The sequence below is a fragment of the Otolemur garnettii genome, unplaced genomic scaffold, assembly GCF_000181295.1.
Source record: "Otolemur garnettii isolate 467f Iridium unplaced genomic scaffold, OtoGar3 scaffold00003, whole genome shotgun sequence".
NCBI classification, from domain to species: Eukaryota; Metazoa; Chordata; class Mammalia; order Primates; family Galagidae; genus Otolemur; species Otolemur garnettii.
This window is the reverse complement of record NW_003852398.1, coordinates 5,857,239-5,882,933: the sequence shown is the minus strand read 5'-3', so window position 1 is coordinate 5,882,933 and position 25,695 is coordinate 5,857,239. Positions and strand designations below refer to the sequence as shown.

At 38.1% G+C, this 25,695-nt stretch overlaps 1 protein-coding gene across 1 annotated transcript in view; it reads left to right on the top strand.

The window, feature by feature from the left end:
• RANBP17 (RAN binding protein 17) overlaps nucleotides 1-25,695 on the top strand; it is a 417,598-nt gene that overhangs the window by 346,728 nt on the left and 45,175 nt on the right. The window contains exons 22-23 of the mRNA XM_012806634.1: nucleotides 14,808-15,022; nucleotides 16,882-17,020. Of these exons, the coding sequence (XP_012662088.1) occupies nucleotides 14,808-15,022; nucleotides 16,882-17,020 (354 nt within the window). The remainder of the gene's footprint in view (nucleotides 1-14,807; nucleotides 15,023-16,881; nucleotides 17,021-25,695) is intronic.

Here is a 25,695-nt window from a genome sequence, read left to right as displayed (position 1 = left end):
TACATCTTTTGTACTAACTTGGATGGAGGTGGAACACATTCTTCTTAGTAAAGCATCACAAGAATGGGGAAGCAAGAATCCAATGTACTCAATTTTGATATGAGGACAATTAATGACCTGGTACATGGGAGAGTGGGGGAATGAGGGAGCGGAGAGAAGAAAGGAAGGGGGGGACATGGTGTTGGGCACACTTCTTGGGGAGGAACACATTTATAAAAGGGACTTTGGGGTGGCGCCTGTGGCCCAAGGAGTAGGGCAACGGCCCCATATACCAGAAGTGGTTCAAACCCAGCCCTGGCCAAAAACTGCAAAAAAAAAAAAAAAAGGGACTTTGCCTGACAAATGCAACCTGGATCTTTGTACCCTCAATGACTCCCCAACAGTAAAACAAAAAAAAAGATGAAGACTGAGAGTTTTTCATTAACATTAGCACCAAGGTCATTAGTAACTCTGACAAGAACACTTCAGTGGAGTGGCCATAAAAGAGAATGAGAGAGGGGAAGATCTGAAGACAGTGAATTGAATCTTGCTATAAAGCCAAGCAGTATCTAGTTAAGGAAATAAGGCTAAGAGAGGGTATATGTGTGTATGTGTTTAATGAAAAATAATACCATGTCATATCATGTAATGTGAATGACCCAACAGCAAAGAAAAAAAAAAGGATAAGATAAAATGTATAGGAGAGAAAGGGGAAAATTGTTAGTACTTTGTCCATAAGCACATAAGAGATGATGGGAGATAGTTAGACATGTTGAGGAATAGCTTTTGCATAAGACAGCTTATGTGAGTGTAGATGCTAGTAGAACGGTAGAAATGGTAGGAAAAGTTTAGTATTCCAGTATACGGTTTAGTATACAGTAAGGTGACCAGATTTTAACATTGGTAAAGCAGGACACCATTGACCAGAGCTGGGGGGTGGGAAGGTAGTTCTTAATTAAAAATTTGGTCTATATGGAGCAACAAAAATTTTTGTAGAATGCAAAAATAGTATTGTAATATTTTTTTATTTCAACATAAGTACAGTTTACAAATATAATACATTAAAAAATTATGTATAGTATTATTTTATTCTTTGGCGTATTTCTCATTTGAGTGAATTTTTTTTAGTAGATTGCTGTCGTTGTTTAAAAGGTCATGAAATTTTTCACAAGAATTTGTTAAATTATATTTCACACATAAAATGGCTTTCAAAGTCTCAATACTTAATTGTGATTTTTCTGATGTCCACACTTTATTTACCATAGAAAAAAACACATTCAGTCACAGCATTGGTTCCTGGTAAGGACAGGGCTTATCCCACAATTTTTAGTGCATTATTGTATGGAACATGGTTTGTTTCAAAATGATGAAATATTTCTAACCATTTGTTCTCTATTGTGATTTTTGCTGATGCCCAAGATTTAACCTTTTCCTTATCAATATATTTTTTTTAATAATGATACCTCGTAAATCATTAAGTGTCACTTTCAAGGCCAGCGCTAGACTTTTTGCCACCTCTATAAAATAGAAATAATATGAGTACTGTCTGCTATATTCATGAAATAAATAAATAAATTACTTACCTAAATTATCTGAATAGCTGATTTGTTGACATCACTTGTTTAACTAGCACTAGCATGCAGTACGATGTGTATCCTCTGAGAGACAGTTGCAAAAGGTTTTTGTGGTTGCCAATGCCAAAAAATGCCATTGTTCATTAAGTCCAAACGGTGGTCGAATTCTAACAAGTGATCAACAATGCAAACTTTGATAAGCCGTTCTTGATAATCAGTTCTCAACAATTATTTGTTATTATTAAAGTTTAACATTATAATATAAAACAAAAATAATATAAAACTCATATCCTTGCGAAATAGCCACATGGCAGCTGAAAACCGTATATTCCCTTCCTGTTCTCCTGCCATTCCCTAGCTTGTCATGCATTCTTTCCAAAAATCGAGACTTTTTAAAAATGTCATGGGATGCAGGACAAACTGTTAAGAATCGGGACTGTCCCACCAAAAGTGGGACGTCTGGTCACCTTAGTAGATGGTATTTCCAGACATGGACTTATACATTGTTTATATTTTTGAGAAATATTGCCAAATTGCTTTCTAGAATGGTTCTACTAATTTTATATTCCCAGCCATTACTTAATTTCCCTTATCATCCTTATCAACACTGCATTGTTTTCATCTTTTCCAGTCTGAAAGGGAAAGTATTACATTCCCTCAGTCTTCACAGCTTCAGTTCTGGCCTAAATGGTTTACATCCAGGGGCCTTGACTACTTTGCAGAGACAAGAGTGGGTTGAGTCACCTGAAGTAAAGGAGTATCAGTGAGCCAGTTCTTTTCCCATAACTGCTCTGATGATGAATGAAGACAGCCTTTACAGCTGTCAGCTAAATATCAAATTCACTTTAAATTTTAGAGATTAAAAGTAAAACAGATTGCTTAATAAGCCAAGAAATAATCTTGTTCATATTGTTAGTTCTCCCTGGTATATGATACTGCTATTGTATGTCTTATCTCTTATACCGCTTTTCTAAGTATTCTTTTGAGGTAAAGAGAACTGGTGGGGCGAGGGGCAAATAGAAAACTGCAACCCCCTTCAGCTAATTATCTATTGAGGGAATAGAGATAAAGCAGTCAAAATGTACAGTATTGATCTTCCTTTGAATTGTGTAAATGAAAGGAATTAGAGGGATGTGACATTGTTTTACACCATACCCACCCAGTTTCACTTCCTCTTTTCCAAATATAAACCTACAGACTATTACACTAGAGGAAAAAGTGAGCCCCCAGTATTGTGTATTATCATAGTTTACATTTACTGAGCACTGTGCCAGCCACCATGGTAAGCACTTTACATCTGCTGTCTCCTCTACTCCACATAAGGGCCTTGTGAGCTACAGTCCTTATCCTCACTTTATAGATGAGGAAATTTGCCTTACAGAAGTTGATAATCTGGTCAGATACCCAGATAGTAAGGGAATATCTAAGACTCAAACTAGGTCAGTAAGACTCAAATTCCCACACTGTTAATCACTCCTTATGTATTATATTGGGGTGTCCAACCCACAGCCCAGGATAACTATGAATGTGGCCCAACACAAAATTATAAAACTTAATTAACATTATGAATTTTTTTTTGGTGGGACTCTACTGTGTGATTCTCAAAGTATGAACAAAGTAGACAACAGCGTGTCACATAAAATAAACATACTTCCATTCATGCTATTTGTACACAGACATGGCTTCACTTTTATGCTGTGTGCAGCTTCCAGGGTGATTGTTACCGTAGAAACACAGTCAAACTGACATATGAGATGTTACCTGTACTCATGGTGACTTGTCAAGGCAGCTCTTCTCAGTAATATTTTAACCCACCATTGACATGTTAAGCATTTAGGTAAGCATTCTTATTTGCTTATTAAGGGCACTTCCACACCTTGGCAGCACCTCACATATCACCCACTGTGCTTTACAATTGACCTCTCTCCTTACCCTGCATTAGCAGCTGAGATATGGAAGAGCCCAAACCTTCTTTTTATTTTTCTGTCAATTAATTTTCATAATAAGAGCAAATATAGTCCTTTATCTACTATTTTAATCCCAGCATGGCTCCCATGTCTCAAAAGAAGACAGACCCCCAACAAAGAAAGTTATGGATGAAGGAAGCTTGTTCAGTGAAAAGTGGATAGATGACAACTTTTTGTCAAGGCATAGTAAAGCACTCTGCTTAATTTGTAGTGAATTTGTGCAAGTTTTCTTTTCTTTTTTTTTTTTTTTGAGACAGAGCCTCAAGCTATCCCCCGGGTAGAGTGCTGTGACATCACAGCTCACAGCAACCTCCAACTCCTGGGCTTAAGCGAGTCTCCTGCCTCCGCCTCCCAAGTAGCTGGGACCATAGGCCCCTGCCACAACGCCTGGCTAGTTTTTGGTTGCAGCCATCGTTGTTTGGCAGGCCCGGGCTGGATTCAAACCATACCTTAGCTGTATGTGGCTGGCGCCTTAGCCACTTGAGCCACAGGCGCTGAGCCTGTGCAAGTTTTCAAAGACTAATTTGAAAAGGTATTATGTGCAAAAACATGCTGCCAAATTCAATGCTTATGAAGGACTGTGTCAAGGACAAAATAGCAGAACTTGAAACAAGTCTGTGTACTCGCCTGTAGTCCCAGCTACTTGGGAGGCTGAGGCAAGAGAATAGCTTAAGCCCAAGAGTTTGAGGTTGCTGTGAGCTGTGACGCCATAGCAGTCTACCAAAGGTGACATAGCAAGACTCTGTCTCAAAAATAAATAAAGAAAGGTAAAGCTGCTAATTTTTAATTTTATGTTTTGGTGACAGATGACGGCACTGAGGCTACAAATGTGGCTCAATCTGCTATTTTTATTAGAGGTATTGATGAAAATTACAATGTTATTGAAGAAATAGCTTCATTAGTGCCATTAAAAGACACAAGTAAATCAAGAGATTTATATGAAGTGATAAAAAATATGTTGAAGCGATTTTCTTCATTTATTGTCACGATCTCTGGTGTTATTGATGGCAATAGTAAGTAAAAGAGAAGAACTTGTAAAATTAACACAAGATCATGCAGTTGCTCCCCCAAACTCACATTTGATGAAGTATCATTGCATAGTACATTAAGAAAATGTATGCTCAAAAGCTTTAAACATGGATAACATCATGCAAATTGTCATTAAGACTTAATTTCATAAAGGTCAAGAGATTGAATCACCAGCAGTTCCAGGAATTCCTTAAAAGTATTGATGCTGACTATGGTGACATCATTTGCTTTTCAGAGGTAAGATAAGTTGGAGCCAAACGTTGAAAAAATTTTATGATTTGCAATAAGTTACAAAGTATCGAGTCATTTATGGTATCAAAACCCAAATTTATGCCAGAACTTGATAATGAAAACTGTCCTACAGATTAGCATTTTTGGTAGATCTAACTTCAGGTCATTTAAATGTGTTAAATACGCATCTTTAAGGATAAAAACCAACTTATCAATACAGTGTTTCAAACCATAACAATCTTCCATATGAAACTGAAATTATGATAAGCACAAATTACAGCAAAGAATTTTATACATTTCAACATGCTCGCTAAACAGTCCTATGAACAATGAAAAATATGCAGCCTTTTCAATTTGATAGAAATATTTGAAAACAGATTTCAAGATTTCCGGGGAAATAACAAATATTTTGTGTATTTATGACTCCATTTTCACTCAACATAAATATGTTACCTACCAATTTTCAAATGGAATGCATAGAGCTGCAATCTGACATTCAACTTGAAGAAAAAATTGATCATGTCTCTTTTATAAGCCCTATCTTCCGAGAGACAAATATTTCTCGCTTACAGTCACACCTTATTCACGTCAGCACTTTTTGCCAGCACCTACGTTTGTGAGCAGCCATTTTCAAAAATGAAGCACATTAAGAGTAAAATTAGAACCAAAATACCTGATGAGCACCTTGGGAACTCGCTGAGAATTGCAAGCACTTACATTGAACCAGATATTGATGCATTAGTTTCTCAAATACAATGTCAAATATCACACTAGTTTTATATTGCCCACTTTTATAATATCAACAAAAAGACATTTTATTACTTATATGCACATTTTCTGTATTAGTAATTATAAACTTGGGACTTAACCCAATGATTGTAAAAGACTCTGTGAACAGGCCACTGCATAATTAGGATTATTATGTGAGGACTTTTTTGCCAATCTGGTAGTGGATATCACAAAATTAAGAATAGATTTTTTTTTGCTCATCATCTTTCATTAGTGTTTGCATATTTAATATGTGGCCCAAGACAAGTCTTCTTTCAGTGTGGCCCAGAGAAACCTAAAGGTTGGACACCTCTGCATTATGTGTTTCTCTTTTGTAAAATATTACCTTGTTACGTGGTTCTCCAGTAGAAGGCTATGAAGACCTAGGCCATCATTCTCTTTGGTATAGGGAGTCTTTCCAGAAGAAAAGGACATATTGGTGTCAGTCATTCAGGGAAAAAGGAAGGGTCTCAGGAGGAAAAAATAAATTTTTAATAGTCCCAAAAGGTGATCTCAGAAGAGGAGATTTTATATGGATGGATGGATGAATAGATAGATAGATCCCTCCCTAAATCTAGGTCTTGACAGTTGTCTAGAAAGTTACTTCTGAGTGGTTTTTTCTTTGTCTTTTTTTTTAATTTCAGTTTAATGTGAAGGTATAAACGAGGTCAAAATATTAGAATTTGTTAGGTTAGAGGCCCTCTTATAGTTGTGACCCACACTCAAAAGGTATGCCAAACACCCCCACACTGTGACTATTTAATGGGAGCACCCCACCCCCTTACCCTCTGTCCCTCCTTTGTTCCCCCTCCCCCAACTTGAATTGAAATGAGTTTTTCTCCTATGTGGGCATGCATTAGAATCAGGAGTCCTCAAACTTTTTAAACAGGAGGCCAGGTCACTGTTCCTCAGACCATTGGAGGGCCAGACTGCAGGCCCCAGGATGAGTTGGCTGCTAAGCAGGACAGGCAGTGGCGGCAAAAACACCCAGCAGGCCAGATAAATGTCCTCCGCAGGCCGCATGTGGCCCACGAGCCGTAGTTTGAGGACGCCTGCATTAGATTATCTACTGGCTTCATATTTGTATTGAGTACATTGGATAATTGCTTTTCCATTCTTGTGATACTTTACTAAGAAGAATGTGTTTCAACTCTATCCAGGTTAATACAAAAGATGTGAAGTAACTATATTTTTTATGTCTGAATAATATTCCATGGTGTGCATATACCACCATTTGTTAATCCATTCCTGAGTTGACAGGCATTTAGGTTGTTTCCACATCTTGGTGATTGTAAATTGAGTTGCAGTAAACAGTCTAGCGCAAATGTCCTTCAGATAAAATTTTTTTTTTTCTCCTAGGTAGATGCCTAGTAGTGGGATTATAGGGTCAAATAGGAGATCTAATTTGAGGATTCTACATACTTCTTTCTAAAAAGGCTATATTAGTTTGCAGTCCCACCAACAGTGAAAAGTGCTCCTCTCTCTCCACATCTGTACAAGCATCTGTAACTTTGGGACTTTGTGATGTGGGCTAATCTTACTAGGATTAGGTGATATCTCAGAGGGGAGAGGGGGTTGATTTGTATTTCTCTTATGACTAGGGAAAAGGAGCATTTTCTCATGTTTAATAGACATTTATCTATCATCCTCAGAGAAGGTTCTGTTCATATCTCTTGCCCAGTGATGGGATTGTTAGCTCTTTTTTTTATTGATTAATTTGAGTTCTCTGTAGATCCTAGTATCAAGCCTAGATTCATAATGCAGATATCTTTCCCACTCTGAAGGTTGTCTGTTTTCTTTGGTTGTTCTGTCCTTAGCTGTGCAGAAGCTTTTCGGTTACCTGTGCAGAAGCTTTTTGGTTTAAAAAAGTCCCATTTGTTTATTTTTGTTTATGAGATTGCCAGTGAAGTGTTCTTCATAAAATCTTTCCCCAGGCCAACATCTTCTGTAGTTTTCCCAACACTTTCTTCTAGGATTTTTATCATTTTCTGCCTTAAGTTTAAATCTTTTATTCATCTTGAATCAGTTCTTATAAGTGGTGAAAGATGTGGGTCCAGTTTCAGTCTTTTACATGTAGTTATCCAGTTCTGCCAGCACCATTTATCGAACAGGGATTCTGTTCCCCAGAGTATGCTCTTGTTTGGTTTATCAAAGATCAGGTGGCTATAAGATGTTAGTTTTACCTCCTGGTTTCCTGTTCAGTTCCAAATGTCTTGTATCTATTTTTTGCACCAATACCATGCTGTTTTGATCACTGTCAACTTGCAGTATAGCCTAAAGTCTGGTAGGTTAAGCCCACCAGCTTTGTTTCTATTGCTAAGAATTGCCTTGGCTACACAGGGGGTTTTTGTGGTTCCATACAAAACAAAGAACTAATTTTTCCAAATCTTCAAAGTATAATGTTGGTACTTTAATAGGGATTGCATTGAATCTGTAGATTGCTTTGGGAAGTATAGACATTTTAACAATGTTTATTCTTCCTAGCTAGAGCATAGTATGCTCTTTCATTTGTTAATGTCTTCTGCTATTTCTTTTCTTAGGGTTTCATAATTCTCTTTGTAGCAGTCCTTCACCTCTTCTGTTAGGTATATTCCTAGCTATTTCATTTTTTTTGAAACTACTGTGAAGGGAATTGTGTCTTTCATTAGTTTTTCAAGTTAGCTGTTGCTGGCATATGTAAAGACTTCTGATTTGTGGACATTGATTTTGTACACTGAGACTTTACTGTTTCTTGATCACTTCCAGGAGTCTTGCAGTTGAGTCTCTGGGGTTCTCTAAGTGTAAGATCCTATCGTCATCAAAGAGGGAGAGTTTGACCTCCTCTGCTGCCATTTGAATGCCCTGTATATCCTTCTGTTGCCTGATTTCATCGGTCTATAGTTCTCCTTTTTAGTAGAGTCTTTTCCTGGTTTTGGTACTGGGTGATGTTTGCTTCATTGAACATATTGGGAAAGATTCCTTCCTTCTCAGTTGTTTGGAATGATTTCTGCAATATGAGTATAACCTCTTACTTGAAGTCTTCTTAGAATTCTGGTGTGATCGGCTCAGCGCCTGTGGCTCAAGTGGTTAAGGTGCCAGCCACATACACCTAAGGTGGCGGGTTTGAATCCGGCCCAGGCCCGCCAAACAACAATGACAGCTGCAACCAAAAAATAGCCGGGCATTGTGGGGGGCGCCCGTGGTCCCAGCTACTTGGGAGGCTGAGGCAGGAGACTTGCTTGAGCCCAGGAGTTGGGGGTTGCTGTGAGCTGTGATGCCACGGCACTCTACCCAGGGGGACAGCGTGAGGCTCTGTCTCAAAAAAAAAAGAAAAAAAAAGAATTCTGGTGTAATGCCATCTGGTCCAGGGCATTTTTTTGTTGGAAGATTTTTTTATTGTTTCTTTGATCTCAGTGCTTGATAATTGTCTGTTTCACAGATCTATTTCCTCTTGGTTAAGTCCAGAGAGAGGGTGTGATTCCAGGTATTGATCCATTTCCTCCACATTGTCAAATTTCTGGGCATAGAGTTTCTTGTGGTATTCAGAGATAATCTCTTGTATCTCTGTGATGTCTGTTGTTATTTCCCCTTCATCATTTCTGATTGAGGTTGAGATTTTACTTTTCTGTTTCTAATTTATATGCCCAAAGGTTTATTGATTTTATTTTTTCCCCAAAGGATTGACTTTTTGTTTCGTTAATCTTTTGTTTTCAATTTCATTAATCTCTGATTCAATTTTAGTTATTCCTTTTCTTCTGCTAGATTTGGGATTGGATTGTTCTTCCTTTTCCATTTCCTTAAAATAATTCATTATGTTGATGTACTCTCTCTCTTTTTTGGATGTAGGGCTCTAATGCAATAAATTTCCCTCGTAGGACTGCTTTTGCAGTATCCCACAGGTTTAGGTAACTTGTGTCTTCATTATTGTTATGTTTGAGGAATTTAACACTTTCCTCCTCCATCTATTTCTTAACCCAACTGTCATCCAGTATAAGGTTATGTAACTTCCATGCCTTTGTGTAGCAGTTTAAGTTTTTGTTGGAGTTCCACTTTTATTGCCTTTTGGTCTGAGAAAATAACAAGGTATAAGTTCAATTATTCTAATTTTGTTGAGGTTAGGATATGATCTGTCTTGGAGTATGTTCCATGGGCTGATGAGAATGTATATTCCTTAGCTTTGCATGGTGTGTTCTGTAAAGGTTTGTTAAACCCATTTTTTCTAGGGTTACAATGGTTCTTGTATCTTTGTTTAGTTTCTATTTAGAGTATCTGTCCAGTTCTGTTAGATAGGGTGTTAAAGTCCCCAACAATTATGGTGATATAGGATATCATATTGCTCAGAACAATCAAGGTCTGTTTCATAAATCTGGGAGCTTTTAAGTTGGGTGCATAAATTTTTTTTTTCTTTTGAGACAGAGTCTGACTTTACCCTCAGTAGAGTACTATGGCATCATAGCTCACAGCAACCTCTAACTCCTGGGCTCAAGTGATTCTCTTGTCTCAGCATCCCAAGTAGCTGGGACTACAGGCGCCCACCACAACAGCCACCTATTTTTTAGAGACAGGATCTTGCACTTGCTCAGGTTGGTCTTAAACCTATGAGCTCAGACAATCCGCCTGCCTTGGCCTCCCAGAGTGCTCAGATTACAGGCATGAGCTACCGTGCCTGGCCTGCATAAATATTTAGAATTGAGATGTCCTCTTCTTGTATTGTTCCCTTGACCAGTATGAAGTGACTGGTACTTTTGAATAATAAGGCTAATAACAACAACAAAAAAGGCCTCTCCATAAAGTTAGAGGTAAAGAAGGTGGAACCTAACCAGTTAATATAAGCTAGTAATGAGGAAAATATTTCTCATAAGCCAGATTATCAAGCTCAGGAGTCCTCTGTGCTTATTTCCCAGTTCTTCTTTATTATTTAATGAGATTTCTTATACTCTACAACGAGTACCTGAGTAAGAATAGCAGTTACGTTACTATGTGGCCTCTATTGTGCCTCCATTCCCTCATTATTGCCTTTGACCTGGTTAGTCATTCAGTTCACTACATTCTTTTTCCCTGAACCCCAACATAGCTTTAGCATCCATTTTACCCACATCTAATATTCAGGATGTAACAGTACCTCTTTTCCTCTTCTCCACTTATGACAGATGTTGTCAGTGGAAACAATTGGAGATTTTCCTTTTGATTATAGCCTTTGAAAGTCTGTTTTATTTCATTAAGGAAAGTATCCTTTTCTTTTATGCTGCTACAATAGTACCAAAGTGGCAGCTGTTACTGTGTTCAGTGGCTGCCAAGCTGGCAATGACATCATCTCCTAGCTGTCTATTAGTGCAATTTAGATCTTCCTCTTAGGAAAGAAATGCTGAGAAGGAACAAGTTGGAACTTTCTAAGTGTGAGGTGAAACAGGGAAGACAAAGAAGTTTATCAGACCTACAGAGGAACATCAAATAGCAAACCTCAAGCCTCTTGCTTCTATTTATACTAACGTGAGTCTAACTCCTGGATTTTAAGCCTTTTGAGGACAGGGTCTCCAATTTCAGTAAGTGTTATTGAATAATACCTATTGATTAAAGCCACATTGGACATGTTGAAATGAGCGAAGATCTGAAAGCCTTCTCTTCCATAGATTTTTGTTATAGTCACCATAGAATGCTGAGGCACTTGAGCAAACAAAATGAGATACGGTTTCCTATTTGAAAAGTATTAATTATTCTACTCTTACAAGGTCATAATAGCATATTAATTAATATTAATGTATTTGACATAGTTCAAAGGCGAGACATGTATGCCATATTACAATTTTAATAAAGAGATAAAAGTTGTGATTCTAAATAATGCTTCTTGATGATAGATTATCCATTCCTTTACAAATATTTTTTCAGTTCTTGGTCTGCCTATTTCATCTTTTGCTGCAAAATATAAGTTCTTTACCTCTCCCATAAGGACAGAAGCATAAAAAGTCCCCAAAAGTTTGCTCCTGTTGACCATGACCTCCACAACAAACACAAAATGTGTGAACCACCTCCCACCTTCCAAAGTTACCCTATCTTTTTTCATCACAACTGTGCAGTGCTATTCTTTTGGGGGGAAAGAGAAAATAGGAAAATGTCTTCCTTGGTTAAAATTGAATTTGAGGCAAAGTAGAAAAACAGTGGTTGAAAACTGTCCTGTCCTACAGTTCTCTCTTTCTTAGACTTCCTGCCTTCATACTTAATCTACCCAGAATTTACTCCTCTCCTTCCAAGTCCATGTAGAAAACTGCAGTTTATCCTTCAGACATAACCTGTTCTATGAAGCCCTTCCTACTGCCCTTCTGCCCAAGCAGAATTAGTCTCTTCTATTCCCATAACAACTTGACATACCTCTCTGTTAGCATTTGTGACATTATATGGAATTATTTATTTACCAATAGATTTCCCTGACCAGACCGAACTCCCTCAGAGCAGAAATTTTATTTTATCATTTGTTTATCCCAGCATCTCACATGTAGTAGCTGTTAAATAAATGCTGTCAAATTGAATTTTTATGGAACTACTCCATCTCTCAAAGGTAAGGTTAAGATTATGAAAGAGGGTACAGAATTTGGTATTGAGTAAATTCTAGGATAGGCTTCAGCCTTCCAGGCAGTGGTTTTGTCATTTGGATGTACAAATTATAAGGAAAGCCACATGGGCTTCTAAGACTGCATAGAGCAGTGGTTCTCAACCTTCCTAATGCCGCAGCCCTTTAATACAGTTCCTGTGGGTCACGACCCACAGGTTGAGAACCGCTGGCATAGAGGAAAATACGTATGTGGCAATATTCCATATATACGGAACAGACCAAGGACAGGAAACTTTCACCCTGGGCTGGTCCTGTATTTCATGCTTTGCTAGTTGTCGGTACTTTTTTAACCCCTTGGTACACATGTGGTTACCATAATGTATGTATTAGTCTTCAAACAGGGAAAAAGAATAATGAACTGTGGACACAGTGGCTCACACCTGTAATCCTAGCACTTTGGGAGGCCAAGGTAGAAGGATTGTTTGAGCCCGGGAGTTTGAGACCAGCCTAAGCAACAGAAAGACCTCCTCTCTACAAAAAAAAATTAAAAAGCAGTTGGGCAGAATAGCATATAGTCCCAGCTACTCAGGAGATTGAGACGGTAGGATCACTTGAGCCCAGGAGTTCAAGGTTGCAGTTAGCTATGAGATCTCACCACTGCACTCCAGGCCTTGTGACAGACTGAGACCAGGGAGAAACAAAATATGATACTTAAGGAATTTTAAATTTGGAGGTGGGGAAAGAGTCTTGCTCTGACATCCAAGCTAGAGTGCAGTGGTCTTATCATAGTTTACTGCAACCTCAGACTCCCAGGCTCAAGACTTGATCCTCCCGCTTCGGCCTCCAGAATAGCTGTGAGTACAGGTGCCCACCACAACACTCAGCTAATTTTTTTTGTTTTTTATAGAGACAAGATCATGCATTGTTGCCCAGGCTGCTCTTGAACTCTTTGCTCAAGTGATCTTCCTGCCTGGGCCTCTCAAAAGTGCTGGTATTATGGGAGTGAGCCACTGTGCTCAGCCAAAATGGATAATTTATTTTAGAAATTAGACTTTGTGTTATCGTGGGTAAAGATGGAGAAATAAGTCCAAAGGGGAGAATTGAAGGTTCAGGAAGAAAAAAAACAATCACCAATCAGCCTGTGAAATAATAGTATAGATGGACAAGGTGGAACTTGCAGGGAACTCTAGATGCTAGGTACGTACATTCAGGTACTAGAGTGAGACCATGAAAGCACAGGAAGGAGGTGTAGTGGTATAAAAGTCAGTGGAAGGCTGTTACTCATGTATGTCTGCTCTTTCTAATAAGTTTGCCAAGTATTTTATGGTGGGCTTGGGGTCACTGGTCAACAGGACTGGCAGTTCTAGAATAGGAAAGAACAAAGACAAACTGGAACCCAGAATGCATTTCTTCATCTTCTTCTCACTTCCTCTGACTACAATAACCTTCAGAAAGTCATGGCAGCTACTTCACTTTCACCTTCTAGATCTCACACTAATTTCTCTTTTGGCTGACTTTAGCTCACAACCATATAGCAAAATAGGTTCTAAAAAATTTAATTCTTTCTTAGTTTATTTAAAAAGATGTTTAGCCATTTGTATAGCTCACCATATAAGCCACTGCAATATGCATAGAACCTCCAAATTTTCTAAATTGAATTTAGTTTCACTTTTAGAACCAATACTCACTTGAACAGGAAAAAGAAGAGCTAAGAAACATGTATTGCTATATATATATATATATATATATTTTTTTTTTTTTTTTTTTTTTTCTGTAGAGACAGAGTCTCACTTTATCACCCTCAGTAGAGTGCCGTGCAGTCACATAGCTCACTGCAACCTCCAACTCCTGGGCTTAGGCAATTCTCTTGCCTCAGCCTCCCGAGTAGCTGGGACTACAGGTGCCCGCCACAATGCCCAGTTATTTTTTTGTTGCAGTTTGGCGGGGGCCGGGTTCGAACCCGCCACCCTCTGTATATGGAGCTGGCGCCCTACCCAGTGAGCCACAGGCACCGCCCTGCTTTATATTTTTTAAAAAATCATTCTCAGGCATTCCTAGTAACATACCTTACTGGCACACTTTTCAGAAACAGAAATTGGTGATTGTAAGTGCTAAATACTATAGAAAAGTTTAAGGTTATTTTACAAATATTTTTGTCTTTGGTGGTCAACATAGAATCTAAGTATAGTTTTAAAACAATCATCTATTGGGATCTTCTGAAGAAGAACCTAAGGAAGTAGTATTTATTGTGTGCTTCACTAAGAACTTCTATGTGTCTTATTTCATTTAATTCCTGTACCAATCCTGTGAGGCTCATAGGTGAATAGTTTACTTCTCAGTCAGGTTGTCTTTTCTTATTGACTTAGTTTTAGCCTACTTTTTAAAAACTTTGTTTATTGAAGGGATAATACGTAGATAAAGTGAACTGATCTTAAGAGTACAACTGAATTAATTTTTATATATCTGTATATACATCCATGTAATCACCATGCAGATTAAAATTAGAGCTTTTTTCAATGTCCTTGATTGATTTATTTTCCTTAGGTCATTTGTACTTCCAGGTAAACTGCCTTATGTGTTTATAGTTTCCATTACAATGGATGGTGCAATTCTTGGAAAAATGCTGAGGGAAATGAATATTAACAGTAAAGTGAAAATGTTAGTGTGCCCCCTAACTTCTTTAAATGATACCTACTTATGTCACTTTCTCTTTCTGCTTTTACCCTAAAACAGGTAATCAGATCCTGTCCCTCGGGAGCTTCTCAAAAGATCAGATTTATCCAATGAAACTCAAGGGCATCTCCATCTGCTATTCAGCTCTCAAATCTGCCTTGTGTGGAAATTATGTCAGCTTTGGCGTCTTCAAGTTGTATGGGGACAACCATTTTGACAATGTACTCCAGGCCTTTGTCAAAATGCTGCTGTCAGTGTCCCACAGTGACTTGCTAGTAAGCAATCATGAAACCTGGAGTCTTTGTGTGAAATGCGAAGTAACACCACCACAGGCCTGGAATTATTATAATGAAGCACAGGGAGTTAGAATAGCACCAGAACATTTTATGTTCTAAAATAGTATACTTGTTTTAACTGAGAGAATTTGGACAACTATACTGTCTGTATTTATATAATTAAATGTGCAGTTTAGAAAGCTGCAGCTACCACCTTCTGACAAATTGGTCATCTGGAGTGCTTCAGGTTCTACATATAAAGAAAATATAATTAGCAATTTCAACTAGTTGCTTACAACAATACTCATAATTCAAAAACAGTCTGTTTCCTGGAGCGGAAAATACATGATTGGCTGCAGGATTGTCCTCTTCCTTCTGTACTACTCTTTCTACTTCCCCTGCTATTTGACCTTCCCTTTTATTAAAATTCTGGTGGTGGATACTGTGCTGAACTGGAAGTTGAGCAACCTGGCATATAGTCTGCTCTGTGCCATTCACTGATCACCTGTTTCTCTAGGCTTTAATTTCTTCACTTTTAAAATGATTAAAGTATGTGATCTCTAGTCCCCTTTCTGTTCTCCCATCTAGTTTCTATGATTTATGTCATTAGTCTTAAGATTTTGACGCTTCTAAGAAACACCTGAGATGTTGATTGAAAATTCACATTTCCAACTTCTCTAGTGACCTGTATCATTATCAGACTTTTTAAAAACATCTCTGCCTGATTACATAGAAGGCAATATGTGCCCAACTTGGGTAACATACCTAGATTCATGCTCAGACTTAGTTCAGGCTTTCCCACCTACTTCAACCCCAAGGTTACAAGTAAATCAAACTTCCAATTCAGTAATTCTCAAACTTGAGGGTGCATGAGTTTCTGTTAGCATATATGTTAAAGGTGTACATTTCAAAGCTTCACTCTAGAGCTTTTCATTCCGTGGGTCTCAAATGGGTGTCAAGAAACTACATTTTTAACAAGCACCCCAAAGTGAGTGTCATGGAGGTGGTCTTAACCTCACTTTAAGAAATACTCATCTAGTTTATCTTTTGAGTGTCATGCTCCTTAATATTGGTTGGATTGCTTTTGAGGTTTTCCACGTATTATTTCTCATGTACTTATCTTTTGTCTATAATATATGCTAAGTCCTTTACCAAATTATGATTCATTTAGCCAGGTTGGCATTGTATGAATACAGCAAACTATGATGCCAAATACTATTTTAACAGCAGATTTCTTTGTGTTTAAAAAACAAAAAAGTTATGCTTGTAATCCCAGCACTCTGGGAGGCCAAGGCAGGTGGATTGCCTGAGCTCACAGGTTCAAAAATAGCCGGGTGTTGTGGCAAGTGCCTATAGTCCCAGCTACTTGGGAGGCTGAGGCAGGAGGATCAATCACTTGAGCTCAGGAGTTAGAGGTTGTTGTGAGCTGTGATGCCACAGCACTTTCCCAAGGGTGACAAAGTGAGACTCTGGCTAAAAAAAGGAGATTGCCTAACCACCGTTAAGCACTGTTCAGTATTAGAATATTCCAGTCCAGAAAAATAATTCACAGTCTTCTATAAATGTCATACTGCAGGGATTTTACTTGCATTTAAGTGCTAGCCATATAAGGTAAAATTAAAATAATGTACTATTCTATATCTTCAAATTAGAATTTCTAGAGACCAAGACATTCCTATTATAACCCCTTTAAATGCAGGATTGGGACTCATTATGTCGTTTGTTCTATGTATTTATTGACCTTATGTTTAAGTAAGTTTACAATTTCCAATATTACAAATGGCAGTCTCTACTGGACTGTATGTAAGATGTCTTTTTCTTCCCTGTGGGTTGACATTTAGTATATCTCTGTGTTGTAGCAATACCGAAAACTGAGCCAGTCTTATTATCCACTCCTGGAATGTCTCACCCAAGACCACATGAGCTTCATCACCAACTTAGAGCCTCCTGTACTCCTGTATGTTCTCACATCTATCTCAGAGGGACTCAATGCTCTTGGTAAGAATTATGGAGGATATTGTTTGCAGTGGAAAAACTTGATTAGGGTCTCTTAATGTATGTATTTATTGAGACTACCATCCTACAAAGGAGGAAAAGACAATATGAACTGAAAGATTATTTTATAACTATTACTTGCACATGAGAAAGTATTTTTTTCATATATGATATACAGTTTGTTATTTTTAATCAGTTTATTTTGATATAATTTGTAAACAATGAAATTAACTAATGTTAAGTGACCAGTTCAATGAGTCCTGACAAATATGTATATGTACACAACCATAAACGAAGACCACAACCAACACATATAATAGAACATTTTCATTACCACAAAAAGCTCTTTTATTCCCCTTTTTAATTAAACCCTTCCTCCTATCTCTGGTCCCAGAGAACCACTGTATACTTTCTCTTACTGCAGTTTGCCTTTTCCAGAGTTATATACAGGTGAAATTATGTAACATGAAAGTTGAGCAACCTGGCATATAGTCTCCTCTGTGTCCCTCACTTTTCTAGCTTACTTCATTTAGCATAATGGCTTTGAGATTCACTCATGTTGTTCCGAGAATTATTTAGTTTATTCCTTTCCATTGCTGAGTATTATTCCATTGTATGGACTACTACAGTTTACCCATTCAAGAGCTGATGGACACTTGGGTTTTTCAATTGTGTGGCTATTTTCAATATAGACATTATGAACAAGTTTTCATGTAGATAGTACATAAATATTTTTTATTTCCCTTGGGTAAATACCTAGGAGTGGGATTTGGGTATTAAATACTGAGTATATTTTTGGCATTGTAAGAGACAGACAAACTGATTTCCAAAGTGACTATACCATTTTGCTCCCACCAACAATGTATGTGGTTCCAGTTGCTTATTGCTCTGTTATCTTAGCCATTCTACTGGGTGTGATGTAGAATCTCATGTGGTTTTAATTTGCTTTTCACTAATGTGAGTAGCTTTTCATGCTTATTTATCATTCATACATCTTCTTGTTAAAGTGTTTCTTAAAATCTCTTCTTTTTTTTTTTTTTTTTTTTGCGATTTTTGGCCAGGGCTGGGTTTGAACCTGCCACCTCCAGTATATGGGGCCAGTGCCCTACTCCTTTGAGCCACAGGCACCGCCCTTTTCTTCTTTTTTTTATTGTAGAGGATTCATTGAGGTTTCTACAAGAAACCAGGTTATATTGATTGCATTTGTCAGGTAAAGTCCCTCTTATAATTAGGTCCTGCCCCCTAAAAAGTGTGTCACACACAAAGACCCCCACCTCCCTCCCTCCTTCCCTCTCTCTGTTCTTACCTTCTCCCGCCACCTTCCCTCCACTCTTCCTTTCCCCCATCCCTCTCCCTCCTTCCCTCTCTTTGCTCTCTCTCCTCTTCCCCCACCCACCACCATGAACTAGGTCATTAATTATCCTCATATCAAAATTGAGTACATTGAATTTTTGCCTCTCCGTTTTTGTGATGCTTTACTAAGAATAATGTGTTCCACTTTCATCCAGGTTAATAAAAAGGGTGTAAAGTCTCAATCTTTTAAATGGCTGAATAGTATTCTACAGTATACATACACCACAGCTTGTTAATCCATTCCTGGATTGGTAGGCATTTAGGCTGTTTCTACATTTTGGTGATTGTAAATTGAGCTGTGATAAACATCCTAGTGCAAATGTTCTTAGGGTAAAAGGATTTTTTTTCCTTCTAGGTAGATGCCCAGTAATGGTATTGCAGGATCAAATGAGAGTTTGAGTTTTTTGAGAGTTCTTTAGCTTGAGTTCTTTGAGAGTTTGCCATATTTCCTTCCAAAAAGGTTGTATTAGTTTGCAGTCCCACCAGTAATGTAAAAGTGTTCCCTTCTCTCCACATCTATGTCAACATCTGCAGTTTTGAGATTTTGTGATATGGGCCATTCTCGCTGGGGTTAGATGGTATCTCAGGGTGGTTTTGGTTGCGTTTCTCTAATCATTAGAGACGATTAGTATTTTTTCATGTTTGCTAGCCATCTGTCTTCTTTAGAGAAGGTTCTATTCATGTCTCTTGCCCATTGATATGTGGGATTGTTGGCTTTTTTCATGTGGACTAATTTGAGTTCTCTAGATCTTAGGTATCAAGTTTCTGATTCAAAATATGCAAATACCCTTTCCCATTGTGTAGGTTGTCTGTTTGGTTTGGTTATTGTCTCCTTTGTTGTACAGAAGCTTTTCAGTTTCATTAAGTCCCATTTGTTTATTTTTGTTGTTGCAATTGCCATGGACATCTTCTTCATAAAATCTTTCCCCAGGCTGCTTTCTTTGAGGATTTTTATTATTTTCTGCCTTAAATTTAGGTCTTTTATTCAACTTGAATCGATTTTTGTGAGTGGAGAAAGGGTCCAGTATCAGTCTTTTACATGTGGATATCCGGTTCTCCAAGTACCATTTATTGAAAAGGAATTCTTTCCCCCAGTGTATGTTCTTATTCGGTTTATCAAAGATTAAGTGACTGTAAGATGTTAGTTTCATTTCCTGGTTTTCTGTTCGATTCCAAATGTCTGTGTCTCTATTTTTGTGTCACTACCATGCTGATTTGACCACTATGCCTTGTACTACAGCCTGAAGTCTGGTATCCTGATGCCCAAGGCTTTGTTTTTATTACTAAGAACTGCCTTACCTATATGGTATTTTTTCTGGTTCCATACAAAATGAAGAATTATTTTTGCCAAGTCTTGAAAGTACGATGTTGGTGTTTTAATAGGGATGGCATTGAATCTGTAGATTGCTTTGGGAAGTATAGACATTTTAACAATATTGATTCTTCCCAACCATGAGCATGGTATGTTCTTCCATTTGTTAATATCCTCTGCTATTTCTTTTCTTAGGGTTTCATAATTTTCTTTATAGAGGTCCTTCACCTCCTTTGTTAGGTATATTCCTAAGTATCTCATTTTCTTTGAAGCTATGGTGAAGGGAGTTGTGTCCTTTGTTAGCCTCTCATCTTGGCTGTTATTGGCATATACAAAGCCAACTGATTTGTGGACATTGATTTTATATCTTGAGACATTTCTGAGTTTTTTTTGTGACATTATTGAATTTTTTTATGACTTCCAGGAGTCTTGTGGTTGAGTCTTCGGGGTTCTCTAAGTATAAGATCATGTCGTCAGCAAAGAGAGAAAGTTTGACCTTCTGTGCTCCCATATGGATGCCCTGTATTTCCTTCTCTTGCCTGACTATATTGGCTAGAACTTCCAACACTATGTTGAATAGTAGTGGCAATAGAGGACAACTTCATCTGGTTCCAGTTCTAAGTGGAAAAGCTTTCAGTTTTACTCCATTCAGTAAAATATTAGCTGTGGGTTTGTCATAGATAGCTTCCATCAGTTTAAGAAATGTGCCACTTGTGCCTATACTCTTCAGTGTTCTTATTAGAAAAGGATGCTAAATTTTATTGAATGCTTTTTTCTGCATTTATTGAGAGGATCATATGGTCTTTATTTTTGCTTCTGTTAATACAGTGAATAACATTTATATACTTGTGTATGTTAAACCAGCCTTGCATCCCTGGGATGAAACCTACTTGATCATTGTGTATGACTTTTTGATAATAAGCTATAATCTATTGGCTAGGATTTTGTTGAGAATTTTTGCATCTATATTCATTAGTGAAATTTGTGTGAAGTTCTCCTTTTTAGTTGGGTCTTTTCCTGGTTTTGGTATCAGGGTGATGTTTGCTTCATGGAATGTGTTGGGAAAGATTCCTTCCTTCTCAATTTTTTGGAATAATTTCTACAGTATGGGAATAAGCTCTTCCTTGAAGATTTGATAGAATTCTGGTATGAAGCTATCCAGACTAGGGCATTTTTTTATTGGGAGATTTTTTATTATTTCTTTGATCTCCATGCTTGAAATTGGTCTGTTCAGGAGATCTGTTTCTTCCTGGCTAAGTATAGGGAAAGGGTGTGATTCCAAATATTGATCCATTTCCTTCATATTGTCAAATTTCTGGGCATAGAGTTTCTTGTAGTATTCGCAGATAATCTCTTGTATCACTGTTGCATCTGTTGTTATTTCCCATTTATCATTTCTGATTGAGGTTACTAGAAATTTTACTTTTCTGTTTCTAGTAAGTCTAGCCAAAGGTTTATCTATTTTATTTATTTTATAAAAAAACTGACTCTTTGTTTCATTAATTTTCGGAATGATTCTTTTGTTTTCAGTTTCATTAATCTCTGATTTAATTTTGGATATTTCTTTTCTTCTGCTAGGTTTAGGCTTAGATTGTTCTTCTTTTTCCAATTCCATAAGATGGCTTGGTGAGTTTGTTGATGTGCTCTCTTTCTATTTTTCAGATGTAGGCATCTAAAGCAATAAATTTTCCTCTTAGGACTGCTTTTGCTGTATCCCACAGGCTTTGGTAGCTTGTGTCTTCATTGTTGTTATACTCAAGGAATTTAATGATTTCCTCTTTTATTTCTTTCTGCACCCAACTGTCATTCAGCATAAGGTTGTTTAATTTTCATGCCTTTGTGTGGGGTTGAATGTTTTTGTTGGAGTTGAGTTCCACCTTTAATGCCTTATAGTCTAAGAAGATACAAGGTAAAATTGTAATTCTTTTGATTCTGTTGAGGTTTGTTTTGTGTCTTAGGACATGATCAATTTTGGAGAATGTTCCACGGACCAATGAGAAGCCTGTATATTTTTAGTTTGGGGATGGAGTATTCTGTATAATACATCTATCAAGCACAGTTGTTCTATGGTCTCCCTTAAGTCCCTCATATCTTTGTTTAATTTCTGTTTAGAGGATCAGTTCAGCTCTGTAAGAGTAGTGTTAATGTCCCCTGTTATTATGATGTTAAAGGATATCATATTGTTCAAACTAATTAAGGTCTGTTTCAAGAATCTGGAAGCGTTTAAGTTGGGTGCATAAATATTTAGAATTGAAATGTCTTCTTGTTGTATTTTTCCCTTGACCAATATGAAGTGTCCATCTTTGTCTTTTTTGACTTTAGTTGCTTTAAATCCACTTGTGTCTGAAAATAAGATTGCAACTCTTCTTTTTTTCTGAATTCCAATTTCCTGAAAAATAGTCTTCTGACCCTTAGCTCTGAGTTTTAATTTGTCTTTTGAGTCTAGGTGTGTTTGGATGGCTTGTGTTTTTAATCCAAGGAGCTAGTCTACGCTTCTTCAAGCTATTAACAATTCAAGCTATTAACATTTATTGAGATAATTGATAAATATGGTAGCATTCTATTTATCTTATTTTGTAAAAGTCCATTGCTTAGTTTTATCTTTTGTATCATTGTGGAAGCTAGGTTCTTTCCTTTAATTTCTGGGTGCTTACTTTGCTGGTGGTCCATTGTGATGGTCAGTGTGTAGAACAGGTTGAAATATTCCCTGTAAAACTGGTCTTGTTGTGGCAAATATCCTCAGTGTTTGCATATCAGTAAAAGATTTGATTGCTCCGTCAATTTTAAAGCTTAGCTTAGCAGGATATAGAATTCTCGGCTGAAAATTGGTCTGTTTAAGTAGATTAAAGGTAGATGACTATTGTCTTCTGGCTTGAAAAGTTTCATTAGAGAAATCTGCAGTCACCCTGATGGGCCTGTAGGTCAATTGCGCCTGTAGGTCAATTGGCACTTACTCCTGGCAGCTTGCAAAATCTTCTCTTTGTCTTGACTTTGGATAGGTTCATCAAAATGTGTCTTGGAGAAGTTCTATCAGAGTTGAGGCGACCGGGAGTCCAATATCCCTCTGAAAGCAATGTGTTAGAATCTTTGGTGTTATTTGGGAAATTTTCATTTATAATGTTCTCTAGTATGGCCTCTATTCCTCTGGGGCATTCTTCCCTTCTGGGATACCTATAACTCATATGTTTGAATGCTTCATGAAGTCCCATAATTCTGTCAGGGAACATTCTGCTTTCTCTCTCTCTTCTTTCTACCTCTTGAACTATCTGAGTTATCTCAAGAGCTTTGTCCTCTACCTCTGAGATTCTTTCTTTTGCATGGTCTAATCTGTTACTGATAGTTTCTGTTGCATCTTTTTAGTTTGCTAATTGCTTCAATTCCTTCAGCTCTGCTATATCCTTTCTATATTCTTCATTTCATTCGTCTCTTATTTGTTTCTGTTTTTGAATTTTCTTTTGGTTATTTTCCACTTTCTCAGCAGTTTCCTTCATTGTTTCATCATCTGTATTTTAAATTCCCCTTCTGTCATTTCTAACATTTCTTTATAGGTAGAATCCTCTATAGTCGCTACCTCATGGTCCCTTGGGTGGGTTGCTCTGGACTAGTTTTTCATGTTGCCAGGATTTTTCTGCTGATCTTCCTTGTGAATGTTTTTTATCTGTTTCCTTGCCCTAACTTTCCTTTCATTTCCTCTTGCTCTTATAGTTACTGTGCCTCTGACTTAAGGTTTTGTTGAGTCCTTTTGGTACAGGACTAAAAGGATGAGATGATTGAAGAGCAAGAAGAGAAAAAAGATTTTAAAAAAAAGAAAAAAGAGAAAGGAGAGGGGGTGAGTAAAAGGGAATATTGATTAAAAAGAAGAGAGGCACAGAAAGAGGGAGACAGGAGTAACCTACTATAATGTTGAGTCAAGGTGATGATAGCAAAAATTTTTCCCTCGTCTCTAATACTTTGACCCACACGTCAAAAACCCCTAACCTCTGGCGGTGCTGGTTTAGGTGGTTCCCTTGAGGTCAACTCTTTGCCAGCCTGAGGAGACACAATATCCCACCTCCACCAAATAGAGAGGAAAGACAAAAATGCTTTAAATCAAACCAAAACAAACAGAAAACCTTACAGGGTAAAATTGGGGGAAGAAACAAATAACAGGGGCAGAAACAGTAGCAAAAATGAAGCTCTTATTATTAAAGAAGACAACAATGGAAAATTATATTTAAACAAGAAAAATGAAGAAAGAAAAAGAGGGAAAATGTTGAAATTTTTAAAAAAAGCAGTATATATATCTTGCTGAATATTATCCGGGCAACAGGTGATCTTCTGGGGTATGAGATGCTAATTACAATGCTGATACAGCTGTATGAGATGGAGACTGGAGGCCTCTGCTGACTTCTTTGCCCTCACACCCCACAGGGTTGAGAGCCTTAATCTCTCCTCAGCCCGCTTAAAAGGCACTTTAAACCTTGGCTAACCAGAAGCATTCCCAGGAAAGCACTTGTCACTGGGATCTCTCCTGAAGTGGCTGCCTGCTCATCCAGTGTGCCAAAATCGGCCTTGCTCTATGTCCCTGATGGCCAATGCTGCAAGGCAGCCCTCCTACTGCCAAACACAGAAAACTCCGCTCTTCCCTGGCATCTCATTTTTGGCGCTGTTCGCAGTCATTAGATCAACAACCCGAGCCTTGCTCTGCAACTCTGAGGGCAGAGCCTGCAGGGCTTTTCTCCCACAATGGCTGGGCGAGCAGCCCACAGCTGAACAGTGTTAGTTCCATTCAGGCCCAGCAGCTCAGTCTCAGACCCTGGACAACTCTTAAAGTCACCCACACTCTCACCCAAGTTCTTCCAAGGTAATTCACCAAAGTGCTCAAGTCCAAAAAAACAAAATGACCACAGGGAAGCCTTCCCTATCCACACTCTTGCTGCTGTTGTAGCTACAGCTGCGGCAGCCTCAGACCAAACATAACCACTTGCCACTTCTCCACTGCTTTTGTCCTGCTCCTTGGGTCCAGAAGTCGCTCACTGTCTCCCTGAATCCCCAAAGGGATGTTTCTGGGCAGACCCCACAAGACAGAGATGCCTGGAGTCTCCTCTCCCCAGTCTCACCATGCTGAATTGCAAAGAAGCCATTACTTGGCTGCCATCTTGCTCCCTCTTTTTTTTCCCAAACAGAGTCTCACTTAGTTGCCCTGTGCATAGTGCCAGGATACCATAGCTCACAGCAGCCTCAAACTCTTGGGGTCCTCTAGTAGGTGGGCTACAGGCAGTTGGTTGGCTAGTTTTTCTATTTTTCTAGAAATGGGGGTTCTCCCTCTTGCTCAGGCTGGTCTCAAACTCCTCAGCTCAAGAAGTCCACCCAACTTGGCCTACCAGAGTGCTGTGATTACAGGCATGAGCCACTGCACCCAGGCTTTTGTTTGAGTCCTATTATAAGAAATCCTTGCCTAACCAACCCAAGTCCATAAACATTTCTCTTATATTTTCTACTAGAAGTTTTACAGTTTTAGCTCTTATGTTTAGGTCTGTGATTCATTTTAGTTTAATTTTGTATGTGGTATGAAGAGAAAGCTGAGGTTCTTTTTTAACATATATATTCATTTGTTCCAGTACTATTTTTTTTTTTTTTTTTGGCCAGGTCTTGGTTTGAACCTGCCATCTCTGGCATATGGGGCCAGAGCCCCACTCCTTTGAGCCACAGGCACTGCCCTATTTTTGTTGTTGTTGTTTTGTTTTGTTTTTTTAAGACAGAGTCTCACTTTGTGGCCCTGAGTAGAGTACCGTGGTGTCATAAGTCCTGCAACCTCAAACTCTTGGCTCAAGCAATTCTCTTACCTCAGCCTCCTGAGTAGCTAAGACTACAGGCACCTGCCACAACGCCTGGCTATTTTTTTGTTGCAGTTGTCATTGTTGTTTAGCAGGCCTGGGCTGTGTTCAAACCCGCCAGTGGCTGGTGCCCTACCCACTGAGCTATGGGTGCTGCCTCTTTCTCTTAAAAATACATTCATGTTTTCTGTAGCCCT